Below are 13,838 nucleotides of genomic sequence, written 5' to 3' on the forward strand. Positions count from 1 at the left end.
CCAATTGCATTTATTGCTAGAATTTAAACTTTTTTTTTTCTCTTAAGTGTCTGAGAAGTAGATGACATAGGAAAAGACACCTGCACAGTCAGGGGAAAATCTTGTCACTTACAAAGTGCCACAAAGTTGATAAATGTAGGTTGCTAATAATTTTTTAGTATTCTTGATGAACAGGCAGAAATCACTGAATGCTCAGTGTAACAAAAAGAACATTTAGGCAGCTATAAAAACACTCAAAGGGGGATGGGGCTCTTGGCAACCTGGTCATCAAACGAATTGAACTTTCAGCCAGCAAGTGAACTGGCTTTAAGTGAATTCAAGTTTCAGTCAAGCGGGCTAGAACCAAGTCAAACTGTTCTGTTCTCTCCGACTTCCCCAAAGCCTTGAGTTGTGGGGCTGCAGCAAGATCCGAGGCGGGATCCCTTTTAAGTGGGTCTCATGATAAGCTACTGCTAGGGAACTAAGTGTCAAAGTCACCTGAGAAAAAAAAGAAGGAACAGCGGGAGCAAGGCACGCACGGGTACAATGTATCCACGTATGCCGGCTAGAGGGCTCAGTGCACTTAAACCAGGGGAGTGGGGCCAGCCGAAAGCTTCCCGACATCCCTCCCACCGGGCAAGTTTCACACCCAGAGACCTGCTCATGACGCTCCCCAGCTGAGCACAACAGCAACTGAGGGCAGGCCCCATTCAGCCTCCCCAGGTCCCTGAGAAACAGGCAACACAGGAAGCAGGGCCCCCCAGAGCTGGTTCTGGTCCCAGCGGACAGATGGGGCGTGCTCTAGTCCTTAGGGAGACAGCCAAGAAATGACTCATCGCGAAGTCCAGGGCTTCCAGCCCTTCAAGCAGACAAGGATGGGATACTGTGGGAAAGGCCTGGCTGACCCCACGTGTATGGAGGTTGCAACAGACTGGGGGCCGTTTCTGTTGATGCCCTCGTGTGATCCAGCACCGAACGTCCTCTGACTTACACAGAAACATACACGGGAAAAACACACCAGAATCTGTTTAGAAAGTACGGAAACGCGCCCGTGTGTGTGTGTTATATGCAGCACACGCTGCGCACTGGCTGCACACGAGGCTAGTCAGCCATCCCGGCAAGCAGAAGGTTCCTCCTCCACAGCCCATTTGGAATGTTAGGATCTTTGGGTCTCCGGCCTTTGGGGCCTCCCCAGAGAACTCCTCGCAAGGATTGCAGAGCGCGTTCCTTGTGGGCCTCGGCTGGCCAGACAGTTTCTCCACGGCGGTGACGGTGGCAGCAGGGACCACAGATCAGATATAGCTGGCAGGGGGCTGCCGGGCACTGAGTCGCTGCATGTGGCAGCCGTGGCAGAGCAGATGTCCGTCCAGAGGGAAACAGCAGCAGCCTTCCTCGTCGCTCAGCTGCATGCGGCAGTCCTAAGGAAGAAGGCAACCAGCTCAGTTCAACCCGTGCTCCCTACATGCTGAGGGCATCTCGGAAGGCTGTCTGTGCCGCTCGTGTCACACTCCCGAGGACTGGAAGGATGGAGGCAGCAAGGCGGGGAGGGTGAAGGGTGAAAGGGTGGGCAGGACGGAAGTGAAAACCCGAGAAACACCTCATCCGGACACCAGGTGTCGCTGCTGCAGTAGAAATAATGAGGCAAGCAAGCCCCGTCCAGCGGTTTAGACTCCAGACTCCGGGGAAGCCAGATCCACAAAGGTCTAAACAAGCCGGACCAGAGGGAGCAGAGGGAGCAGCTAGAGGACAAGAGACTGGACGGAGGTCACGGCAGTGTCCTAGTTTTTGTGTCCTGCGTCACTTCCACAGATGCCCAGCTGTTTCAAGACTGACTCCCCCTTTCAAATTCCAAGTCTCTCCGTCCTCCCTGAACCCTCATACTTACCTCACAGTGGTAGCACTCAAAGTGATAATCACGGTCCATGGAGATCACCCTCACGATGTCCTCACAGCCCTGAAACATGTAGAGCCCCAGGAGGTTAAGCACAGCATGGTGTCCCCCAAATCTCCATCCCATCCCACGGAAACCCTCCTGCTCAGGTAGCCAATCATAGAAGGGCCCCTCTCTGCAGTTGGATATAATGTAGCTATCACGTAGCTTTGAGACATTTTAAGCAACTACGGGAATGCTACCCCCTCCCCCACCACACTGCTCCAGGACAGTATGCCTCCACGTGTGCAGTTTTGTGGAGAGGGGCACCCTCAGCCTTACCTGCTTGCTCCCATGTGTACAAAGCAGGAGCAAGGGGGAGGGACGGGAAGAGGCAAGGCTGAGCACAAGACTAAGAAAGTGGCTTGTGGCTTTTCTCCTAGGCACACCCTCTCCATTCCCAGCTTCAACAATCCCTGATCCTGTTTTTACCAGCTTAAGGATAGATTCACCCTTTTTCAGTCAGTCCCTGTTATCTGGTGACCTTGACTTCCAAGAAAGCCTTGTTCTCTGGACAGGGGCAGAAGATAGGGAGCCTGGGCCCGGCAAGACTATCAGACATGTTTGGGTCCGGATGTTAGGTCAGGGCGGTGACCCCAAGAGCAGAGTCACACGGGAATCTTTAAAGAATGCACATTCCTCAGCGTGCCACTTCCCAAGGGAGGCCAGGCTGCATGTCCTCTCAAACACACTGACCTCTGAAGGGAGGATGGGCTGTCCGCAGGCTGCACATTTCGGGGCATAATTTCTGAAAGGGAAGGCAGTAATGAGCCACAGCGGAGGGCCCCTGGGCCCGTCCCATGTCTTGCCCCGGGGGTTGGACTCACTTGTGGTAGTCAGTGACACAGTACACCTGGTTGGAGAAGTCCACTGTGAAGGGGACGCCATCCAGGCACTTGTTACAGACGATGCACCGGAAGCAGCCGGGGTGATAGGACTTCCCCATGGCCTGGAGGATCTGGCTCGCAGGACGGGAGGAGGGATCAGTCTCTGTTCAGTCTCGCTCTCCAGCTACCCATTAAGTTCCTTTCCAACCCCCTCCTGTCCTCCTAGAAAAATTTGCTACATAATTTGTGGGGAACCAAGGACTCTTACAAGGAAGGCGCAAAAAACAAAACCAAACCTGAAAAAGGTCTCAGAAACTTCCACGCCTGTGGATTTTTGTTGCTATTTCTTGAGACAGGGTCAAACGAAAAGACTGGCTTTTAAAACTCTATGTAGCGGAGGATGACCTTGAACCCCGAACCCGGATCCTCTTGTCTCACCTCACTCTGCCTGGCTTGTACCGTGCTGAGGCTGGAACCCAGGGCTGTCAGGTGGCATTCTGCAGAACTACAGCCTCAGGCCACACCTAACTCTTTATTACAACTCGTGGTGGGTGTCAGAATTTTTTTAAGATTTATTTTCTGATTCTTCCCAAGCCACAGTCAAGACTCAACATTCCTGTAAGCCATAATCCAATTCCTTCTTTTCATACAAAAGAGAAAACTGAGTTTCAACTGTCTCCAACCAATAGCAGAAAAGGGAGGGAGCACAGTCAGCCAACTTGGGCTGTGTCCCTCAGGGAGGGGACAGATCACAGGCGCCAGGACAGGGATACTGGGGCTGCTGCTCTGACAGGCAGAGGGGCAGTGCTGTGAGGCAGCTGGAACACAATCATCTAGCAACACCTCCCCTGGTAGCCTCCACAAAGCTGCCAGTTTTTCCCCCTAAGGCGTGTGGCTGAAGGCTCGTTCCTTACCTTCTCTAGAATCAAGTGGCCACAGACACAGCACTTCTCAGCTGCCTCCTGAAACCCTGAAAACTAAAGAGAGGAAAGGGGGCAGTCGAAAGGCTGAAAATAATGACAGAACCTGATGGAGGCAAAGACATCCCCGGCATGAAAGCCCTCCGCTCACCAGATAATCTTCCTCACAGTAGACAGAGCCGTTGACGCTGTAGAAGGCCTTGCACCGCAAAGTCCGTCCTAGAAGTAGCAGAGAAGCAGCTGGAGCCTAACTTTGGAGCCCAAAACACACAGGGCTTTTCTTCTCCTGGTCCCTGCTCCCCCAGTGTTCACAGGACATTTGGACCTGGACCTTAAAGATCTTCCTTCTAATCGTTATCTATTCCTCCCCCAAAGAAAAACCTATATTCACATGGAGACTGAGGTAGGATGATCAAGAGTGTAAGGTAGCTTGGTCTACACAGTAAAGCCTGCCTCAAAGAAAAAGAGAGAAACCTGTATGATACAGTTTCAACTGGCTTTGGCCTCATTCCAGCCAAACTGCTCTGCAGCTCACTGCTCCTCCAGCTCCTGTGCCTTCAATAGTTGTCTGCCACCCGCACCTCTTCAGGGCCAGTCCGTGAGGAGCCCCCTAAGAGAGCGTGGTGGAGGTCGGCTGGGCCAGTGTACCAGGTATGATGCCCCGATTAGGTGTGACTTGATTTGCACAGAGCACCGGTCCCCAGCCTTAGCCTCTGGGACCTTTTAACCTAGGTTTTCTTTGCTTCAGTGTAGGTTTCCTGATCTCACATATCTGCCTGGCTCCTTCCTGCCACAGCCTCCGTGGTGGTCAGAACATCTTGGAGCTACTGCTTTATATGGGAGCTTAGAGGAACACAAGAATCGTCAGGGTCCGAGGCTGCCTGAGCCCCCCCCCCCAAGTCTACATGCCAGGCCATTTCCCTTTAGACTGGCACCCACAAAACTCCTCCATCAGGTCTAAGTGGTTAAGGGTAAGCAAGGAGTGAGAGAGGGTAAGGAGTGGGCAGGTTTTCCATCCTCCCGCAGCAACCCCTGGGGGTCCAGAAAAGCTCACATGGCACGGAACAGGGCACACCGGGAAGAGGCCCTGATGAAAAGAACAGCCAGCCCAGCCCAGAGAGATGCAGGCAGAAGCCGGGGAGGAGAAAAGCTGAGTGGTGGAGTCAGACAGGCAGAGATAGGAGATTAGAGGTTTAGCGAGAAAGAATCAGAATGGGTAAGCAGTGGTGAAGGGATAATGAGAGGTGAGGGAGGGTGTGGTGGGGGGAGCACCCCCACAGAGGGCCTCCTGAGCTAACAGCAGCAGCAGCAGACATTCCTGGAGTGTGATGTCATCAGCTTGGCATGGCCCGGTGGCCTCCACTCCAGTGAGGTGGCTGAACTCTGACCAGTGGAGAGAAAACCCCCTCCGCCCCCCCCAACAGCTCCCCATTCCCCCAGCCCACACCCGCCCTTTCCACATTCCAGTCTTTCACTGTCGCCCCAGGCAACTCTGCTGCCCAAGACCAAACCTCACCAAGAAGAGGTGGGGCGGCGGGAGCCGGAGGCTGGGCGGCAGGGAGGCACAAGAAAGAGGGAGGTTGAGAGAAGAGCAAGGAGGCTGAAAGACACGGGGACCCCAGAAGGCCGGCCCAGCATGGGGAGGGGATAGCTGTGGGTCCTGACAGGTGCTCCTCTCCATCAAAGCGTTGGGCAAGGTGGGGGGCGGGGGAGTTGAGCAGCAGGTGCACTTACCACAGGAGCAGCAGACAAAGCACTGGGTATGGTAGAGGCTGTCCAGGGCCTGGCAGGCATTGCTCTGCCCATAGATGCCTTTGTTACACTTGATGCAGGTGCCTGAAAGGAGAAGAGTCAGAGTCACAGTCCGCCTCCTCCCCGGCTCAACCGGGGACCCCCAAGCTTTACTTGCCTGCGCTAGCCTGATGTGCCAGGAGGCACAGTTCCCTTAGTGGGCTCCCCTCTGAGGGGGCAGGGTCACCAGAAAAGGGATGAGGGGGAGGGTTGGAGATGTAAGCTTATCTTGTAGACCGCTTGCCCGCCATATGTGAAGCCCTGGCTCCTTCCCTGGCGCCACATAAATGGGGATGACAGTGCACACTGGAATCCGGCACTCAGGAGGGGCTAAACAGAATTTGAAACCTGTGTTGAAGCTGTGAGACCCTGCCTCAGTGAAACGAAGAAAGGCTGTGCCGGCATCTTGACCAGGCGCACCCATTCCTATGGATGAGTGGATATTCTCTGATGAGTGGGTATTACTCTGTGCTTAGCACAGAGCCTAATTTTAAGACAATAGTTAAGGTCAAGAGGCCTGGTTTCTCTTGGGACAAGTAAGGAAGAAGTGGTGGGAGACGGTGATGCCCGCACGTAGGACTCAGCAGCACCTGGGAAACCTTCCTGGAGAAAGCAATCGGGGCCCATAAGTCTCTCTGGGGCTTCAGCTTTATCATCCATAAAGCCTGATCCGGGCCAGCAGAGGATCTTTTGTGCAGATGGGCCATGTGAGCACTCCTGTAGGTACTGCTGTGAACACAGCTGGGGGTCTCAGGAGCCTGGCCTACACAGGGCCAGGTGGGAGCGGGCAGCCCCGGGCAGCAGACCCTGCCGCCTCCCTCAACAAGGCCTTTCCCTGGTCCTCTCCACTGAGATGCAGACGCCCGGCTCTGGAACCAGCCTTTCCTGGGTGTGTTCTTCCTTCCCTCCACTCCCCAATTCCAGGCCCATGACTGAGGGCTAAGACCTGTCTCTGGGGAGCAGATCCCAACGGGCCTGCCCCACCTCTCCCCCCTCGGCACACTGCCACACTCCCTGCCTGTCGGGGCCCATCCCAGGCTTTGCCCAGGGGCTTTGGGAGCTGGTGCGGCAGCTGCGGCAACTGATGGGCCCAGGCCTGTCCCGCTCCCACCCTCTGGCAGCTGGGCAGAGCTGAGGCCAAGGGAGAGGGGCCCTAACCAGAGGCAGCGGCAAAAGGTACCGCCAGGCTTGCACCGGAACACAAAGAGTCTGCTGTGGGGGCTCTCAGAGGAGGCACCCCGGCCTCACTTCAAAGTTAAGAAGTTCTTCTTCCTCGTGACCACTGCCCACGATTGCCATGACAAGGGGTCCCTGGTCAGACAGAGCCTTTCTACGGGGAGCCATGGACGCCACGGGGAGGAAGCTGCTCGGGCATGCTTTCCTCACCTGGAACATCTGCACCTAGCTTCTTACTGCGCTGAGTCGCTTTCTTTCTCTGGGCTCTGATGGTTGAGCCAGTGAGACCTCTTTTCCTAGCTCTGGCTTGGGCCTCAAAGGGAAATGGCTAAACGGTTCCTGCTCCTGTTTCCCTCGATCAAAGTGATTTTGGCCATCTGCTCTGTGGGCCGTCTTCCCCAGTGGAGGGGGAGGGGGGAATCGGTGTGTGTGTTGAACTCAGTCCCTGCTACCTTCCAACTTCCTCCCAGTTGTCTTCCTCTCTACGCATATTTCTGGTCACGGGCGTGGGGGGCCAGGGGAGGCACACGAACGGTGGAAAAATCAGTGGTCGTGGAAAACTGAAGCGACCCAGAGTCCAGGGGTGTGAGTGGGAGAACCCTCCGCATTCCCTCAGAACTGGTTTTTATGCTGCGGTAATGTCTACGGCTTCTGCTAACAGCCCGCCATTCTAGCTTTAACAACTGATCAGCCCTTCTTGAAAAGACTACGGGGCAGAGGCTGTGGCCAGGTTTCCTCAACAGGAGCAGGAAGGTGTACCCACACTCCTTCGGAATGCTGATCAAGTTATTGGCGTGGGGGAGGGCCTCAAAGTCAGGTAACACCTGGTAGAGCAGCTCTACAGCCAAGGGTACTGGTCTCCGGGTGCTCACTGATTTTTGCCCAGACTTCCGGCAGCTGGCGACAACAGGCGAGGTACCGGCCTATTTTAAGAGGCCACCGGCGCACACCTCGCCGGCAGGACTGGGGCGGGGCAGGAACTGGGCCCTCGCTTTTCATTCTAGGGAGTCCAGGCCTCCCCTCCCAGGCTCCATTTCCCCGACAGCAGCTACGGCTGCGCGGGAGCTGGCGAACATCCCCCATCGCGGGCGCTCGCTCCCCGCCCCTCCGCCAGGCGGGCGTCGCCCAAGGCACCTGGAGCGCCGGGGCAGGAGTCGGCACGCACGCGGCCGCCCGCCCCGCCCCCCGCGCATTCCCCGAATTCCTGCGGGAGGCGCAAGGGGCGGGTGGGGGCGCGGCACGCCGGAGCTTGCAGGAGCCCGGCCGCGAGGGGGGCGCGGGAGGATGCTCCCGCAGCGCCGCCGCCGCCTCCTCCTCCCCCCGAGGCCTCCTACGGCGACCAGCCGAGGTGCCCCGATGCTTCAGGAAAATGGGACTCCAGAGAAAACCTCGGGTTGAATCTGTCAGGGCTCAGGAGCCTGGTCCCATTGGCAACCTGGCAGGAACGAGCAAGTGCTCCCTAGGGTCCGCCCTCTTCCATCCCTCTGGCCTCTTTTCTGGTCCCCACCTGCAGACCCCCGGCCCCCAGCAATTGGGCCGTCGGGGCGCTGGGGTAACCGCATGCGTTGACAGAGGTCCGTCCCTAGCCTCTTCTACTCACCAAAGTAATCTTCTCTGCTCTCCGGCTCCCGTATCCGGGCTCGGGAGGCCTCAGGGACGAAGGGCACGGGAGACTCCTCCAGACCCGACGGTTCAATCCCCGAGGGCTCTCCGCGGGCACCAGCTTCTCGCCCACCGGTGGCCACCGTCAAGCGCAGCAACGCTGTTAGCTCGTCCTGGTAACGGGACCCCGCGGCGCAGTCCCCGTAGCCGGTAACCGAGTGTCGCCCAGGTTGCGCCCCCCGTCTCTCCAAAGGTCCTGCAGTCCCCACCACGGCCCCGGCTAGAGCTCCGGGGCTGCCCAGGGCCGGGGGGTACGAGTGACGGCTCTCCTGGCAGCCGAAGCCCACGGGCCGATGGGCGCACAGTCGGTCGAGGGCGGCGTGGAGCTCCGGGTAGGCGGACGGAACCCCTCCGGAGTAGCCCGCGGGGGCGGTGGTCAGGGGTAGGCCGAACAGGCACGGCCCCGCGGGGAGCGGGCTCCCGTGGCGCTGGTCGTAGCCCATGCTGATGCCGCTGGTTCGGTTGCTGCACGGCCGGCTCCCTCCGGCACCGCCGGCCCCCGCCCCGTCCAGCAGCAAGCTGCCCCGGGGGCTGGACGGCTTGCTCGCGTCGCTGGCCGAGCTGCTGGCGAAGCTGGAGCGAGGACTGAGGGCCGGAGCCGTGGTCTCCAGGCGAAAATCGGGGGGCAACGTCGGAGGTGGGGGCAGGGCTCGGGCGGGCGGCGGCCCCCCGGGGAAGGACCCTTCGAAGCGCTGCGCTTCGAAGGAGCCGCGTGCGTTCCGCTCGGCGTCCAAGGGCCCCTGCTCCCTGGCCGGCTCCAGAGGCTCATCCCCGGGCCCCCCGTTAGCTCCTCGGTGTCCGGATTTCCTAGGTCCCCCCAACCCACTCAGGCGTCCCTTGCTCGTCCCGGGGGTCCCATCAGAGCCGGAGCGGCTCGCTTCGCCCTTCCTGCGGCCGAACTTGGCGCTGCCCGAGTCCGAGAGTCTCAACTTTTCTAGCAGACGACTGGCTTTCTCCCCTAAGCGCTCCATGTCTCCGGATCCGGGGCCTGCAGCCCCCTCCCCGCCAGGCACGCTGCAGCGTTTCGGACGGAGGCTGGGCTGGGCTTCCCGGGGTGCGCGCGACGCACGGCGGCTCGGCGAGCGGCCCAGGTGCCGGGCGCCCGCGACCCCGACGCATGCCCCGGCGAGAGGGTCCGTGCGCGGCTGGCGGGGCCCGCGGCGGCGGCTGTCCTCCGTAGGTCTGTCCACGCGTCGGCTCGCGCCACCACCCGCCGGCCAGGCCCGCCCCCCTGGCTCTCACTCGCACCGACCCAACTTATCCAAACTTTTGTCTGCCTGGCCGGATCTACTTTCCGGGAGGGGCGGAGCGCGGTGTGCACCCGGGGTTGGGGTGTCCGCGCAAGGATTTTCTGCGCATCGCAGGCAGGACCCCGTGGGTGACTGCGTCCGAGGTGGAGGTGCCGCGGACAGAACGTGGGAGTCAGGGGCCAGACTGGGCAGCTGCGGCCGCAAAACTCAAAAGTTCGGACAGGAAACGGCGCGGGGGTGGGGGTGAGGGGTGAAAAGGAACTCTTTGTTTACAGTCGGAATGTGCGGAGGGGCACTGTGGAATGCATCCATCGAGCCTTGGGAAGAAAAGGGCATGTTCGGCACAAACATCGTGATACTCTTCCTAGAGAGGGCACTGCGGGGGAGACGGGGAAAGGTGGCGCGGGAGGGGTACACAGGGAGACAGCCAGATGAGGACGACGGTGCAGAGGAGGTTCAGAGACCTACGTGTGAGGATAACTCTGAGAGGCGAGGAGGCGCGGCCACAAGGTGTGGGAGCTGCAGAGACCAACGGATGCAAAAAGTAGGGGAAGGACAAGTCGGTCCTGAAAGCTTGAGAGACACATAAACTGTAATAAAAAGCACTTTCTGGACCCATGGTTCTTTGATGGTGGAGTGGGAGGATACAAGATTTATCTACTTCTGTGAAAGGGAGTGCGGAAAGTGACTGGGACTGATCCCTGCCTCTAGAGGGACAGAAAAAGATTTGGTGTGTGCGTAAAAACACGGAGAAAAAGGTTGGGAACTAAAGCAACTTTAAGGGAGAGAGAGACACGCTGTGGGGAGAGACACCCCCTGGTGTTGGGAAGTGAAACTTTTAGCAAACATTTTAGGTGGCTGGAGATTGAAATTGTGATTTTTTTTTTTTTTTCAGGCAAGTACACACCCTCCCCACCACTCAGCCTCTCGCTTTGGTCACAAGGGGTTGGTGGCAGAATGTATTAACTCAGGGGGAATAGAAGATATAAGTGCTCAGGGTGGAAAAGGAAAAGAGGTGATAAAGATCAAGAATAAGGAAAGAAGAAACGCTTGACTAAAACTAAACACCAGGCAGTTGATTTTTATCCAAAATAGCATGTTAGATGATGAAAAGAAATGGTGGGAAATTATTTTTTGGTTGTTGTTGTTTTTGTTTTTTGTGTTTCAAGATAGGGTTTCTCTGTGTAGCCCTGGTTGGCCTGGAACTCACTCTGTAGTCCAGGCTAGCCGTGAACTCAGAGATCTGCCTGCCTCGGCCTCCCCAGTGCTGAAGGCGTGTGCCACCACACCTGGCTTCCTTTTGTGTTGAGGTTCCATGAAGCTTACACACGCACCAGTCATGCGTATTATTTCCATCTCAATATTTTGAGCACATTTTGTACTTTTATAGCCATAGGAAATGGGGGAGAAAAGGCAAAATTAGTGTTGTACACGGATATTCACAGCACTTAGAAGTCTGAAGCAGGAGATTGAATAGTTCAGGGTCACTCTGTATTATGAGTGAGTTCCAGGACAGCCTGGGCTGTATAGGCTTCTCTCTCAAACTCAAAAGTAAGTCGGGGGTTCTGGCGCTGCGCTTAATCCCAGTACTCAGGGAGGGAGAGGCACGAGTATCTCTGTGAGTTCAAAACCAGCCAGAGCTACATGGTATCTCAAAACCATTCCAAAACAACACTGGAAACTGGCTTCTTTTGTCCAATTTGCATTTTCTCTCAGAATTCATTTCTCCAGATAATCAGCTTGTCCCTGGTCAGGCCTATAGCATTTCTCTGATCTTGAAATTTTTCTGCCAAGCTGGAAACATCATTTAGAAGTTTTGACTTTTGGGAATGAAGATGAAAGTCATTCTGTTGTTTGTTTTTCTGAGACAGGGTCTCTCTATGTTGTCCTGGAATAATACATAGACCAGGCTGGCCTCAAACTCAAAGAGATCCTCCTATCTCTTCCTTCCAAGTGCTGATTAAAGTCATGTAACCCTGATGAAAGAGGAAATCGTAAGAAAAGTTGTGAAGCTCCTAAAAAGACCCGCCCAAAGTCTAGCTTGACAAGAGTGGGCACAGCTGGGATGAACAGCTGTTTACAAGTGATAACAGGAAGCAGAAACGAGTGCCCATGACCCCAGGTGAAGTCCAGTCTGGCACTGGAGTTCCAGGAGCCCTCTTTTCTTTTTTTATCACATTTATTTGTTTGTGTGTTGTCTGTGTGCCTTGGTGCTCATGTGCAGGCCAGACGATAACCTGCATTTCTCTTGCTACCAGCAAGGTTTAGGGGTTGTCGGACTTGGCCGCAGAGTAGTAAGTCAACAGAGAGAGGGCCCCTTGTTTTTTGATACAGGATTTGGCTGTAGCTGTCCTCAACTTCAAAATCTTTCTGCCTCTGACTCCCGAGTACTAGAGCTACAGGCATGTGCAACCAGGCCTGACTTCTGCAAGCCTTTTTCTTCTCCAAAACTGTAATTTTAATCTGCATACGCTACTGTATTTTATTTTTTTCCTTTTCCTTTTTCTTTTTTGAGACAAGATTTCTCTGTGTAGCCCTGGCTGTCCTGGACTCACTTTGTAGAGCAGGCTGGCCTCGAGCTCACAGACCTGCCTCTGCCTCTCTGCGTGCTGCTGTTATAGGGGTACCCCACCATATCCAGCTTGTAGCTGACTTCTTAACCCAGACTGCTTTTGCACTTAAAAAACTCAATGACAACATGGTGGTGGTGGCGGCAGCGGTGGCGCACACCTTTAGTCCCAGTGCTCGGGAGGCAGAGGCAGGTGGATCTGAGTTTGAAGCCAGCCTGGTCTACAGAGCAAGTTCCAGGACAGCTGGGGCTACACAGAGAAACCCTGTCTCAAAGAAAAGTAGAAAAACAAAACAAACTAACTAAAACACCTCAAATGACTAGCCAGGCATGACAATGAACACTTGCAGTCCTACTGGGAGGTAGCCTGAGGCAGGAAGAGCATCAATTCAGGCCTTGACCGTAAAGCTCAAGACCTGCCTGAGCAACATAATGAGAGCTTGTCTCAAAAGAAAGAGTAAAAAGAGGGTATAGCTCAATGATGACATCATTACTTACTTCCGTACTCAGTCCAAAAGTCAACCTTCAGTACCACGAAAACAAACCAATGACAACCGTCCCTCGTAAGATGCTAACACCACCTCTGCGGCGGTCTCAGACGCACTGGCTCTCTGTGTTCACCTAAGCCCCCCCAACCCCCACCCCCTGCTGCCGGCAACTACTCTAGCAGCATTTGCTGAGCTGCTTAGCTGCTTAACTCAGAAACCAAAGCTTGGCCCTAGCTCTATATATTACTTTTCCTAATGTGTTTTGCCTGAGCCATGTATCTTGTAGATGCCTGGTGCCAAAGAGGCAGAAGAGGCCTTTGGAACTGGAGAAACAGTTTGTGAGCTGCCGTGCTGGCTCTGGGACATGAACCTGGATGCTTATTGCTCTCCAGAGCCTTTTCCATCTCACCTTCAAACCTGACCAAATCCTGTAAGCCAGTGTGTATCAATTCTGCTTCCTAAATACCTCAGCTGCCCCCCCCCCCCCGCTCCCATCACCAGTGTCAGACCAGTCAAGGCTGGCTGGCTTCCTCCTAGCCATCTTCTACCCTGAGGTCAAGAGACACTGGGTTATGTGGAGATTAAGGCAAGACTGGGCTATGTGAGACCTTCAACTCCAAATGAACAAATTAACCCCTCTCTGTTTCTTCTTTCCTAATGATTTATTTTTTATACATTATTCTGCCTGCATGTGTGCCTACAGGCCGGAAGAGGGCACAGGACTGCATTTATAGATGGCTGGGAATTGAACACTGGACTTTTGGAAGAGCAGCCAGTGCTCTTAACATCTGAGCCATCTCTCCAGCCCCCTTTGTACAGCTTTCTGGCTGTACGTGGCTTAAGGTCTTCAGCCTCTTCCCCTGGCATTGTGCCCTCCTCTAACATCTACAGAAGAAGCAACTCTTGCCTGCACTCACTCTTACCTCTGGACTTCTGTGCCGGTGCTGTTTGGCTCAGCGTCCTGGTCTTTGCCCCTCTCCTGGTTAACGCCTCCTCCTCTTTTAGGCATTCCTTTAAACATCGCTGTTTCTGATTGGCCGTTCCCAACTGCAGAAAGTCTGTTCGCTACCCAAGCTGTACACTGCTGTTGTCCTCTGCCCTCCTCCGTGATCACCTTCATCACAGTTCATTTCACGGGCCTGCTCAGTTGCCATGCTTCCTGACTACACGATAAAACCTAACAACTTGAACTCACCAATTTCCTGTCCGTAGCACCTAACACAGCGCACAACACATAATAAGGGAT

At 55.4% G+C, this 13,838-nt stretch overlaps 1 protein-coding gene across 1 annotated transcript; it reads right to left on the minus strand.

The window, feature by feature from the left end:
- Ajuba (ajuba LIM protein) lies at positions 1-9,513 on the minus strand. Its single transcript, XM_055615696.1, has 8 exons — positions 8,224-9,513; positions 5,391-5,492; positions 3,808-3,875; positions 3,651-3,713; positions 2,737-2,867; positions 2,606-2,657; positions 1,865-1,933; positions 1-1,397 (listed from the first exon to the last, which is right to left on the minus strand). The coding sequence occupies exons 1-8, from the start codon at positions 9,254-9,256 to the stop codon at positions 1,272-1,274; spliced, it is 1,644 nt and encodes a 547-aa protein (XP_055471671.1). The 5' UTR covers positions 9,257-9,513; the 3' UTR covers positions 1-1,271.
- Positions 9,514-13,838: the final 4,325 nt, after the last annotated feature.

Source organism: Psammomys obesus, unplaced genomic scaffold, assembly GCF_907164565.1.
Source record: "Psammomys obesus unplaced genomic scaffold, mPsaObe1.curated_primary_1811, whole genome shotgun sequence".
NCBI lineage: Eukaryota > Metazoa > Chordata > Mammalia > Rodentia > Muridae > Psammomys > Psammomys obesus.

Excerpts from the sequence above, each read along its gene's own strand:
- Ajuba (XM_055615696.1), bottom strand. The coding sequence starts at position 9,256 with ATGGAGCGCTTAGGGGAGAAAGCCAGTCGTCTGCTAGAAAAGTTGAGA. Across the intron at positions 5,493-8,223 it reads GAGCAGAGAAGATTACTTTG|GCACCTGCATCAAGTGTAAC; the intron begins GTGAGTAGAAGA and ends TTCTCCTTTCAG. Across the intron at positions 2,658-2,736 it reads TGTGTCACTGACTACCACAA|AAATTATGCCCCGAAATGTG; the intron begins GTGAGTCCAACC and ends CTTCCCTTTCAG.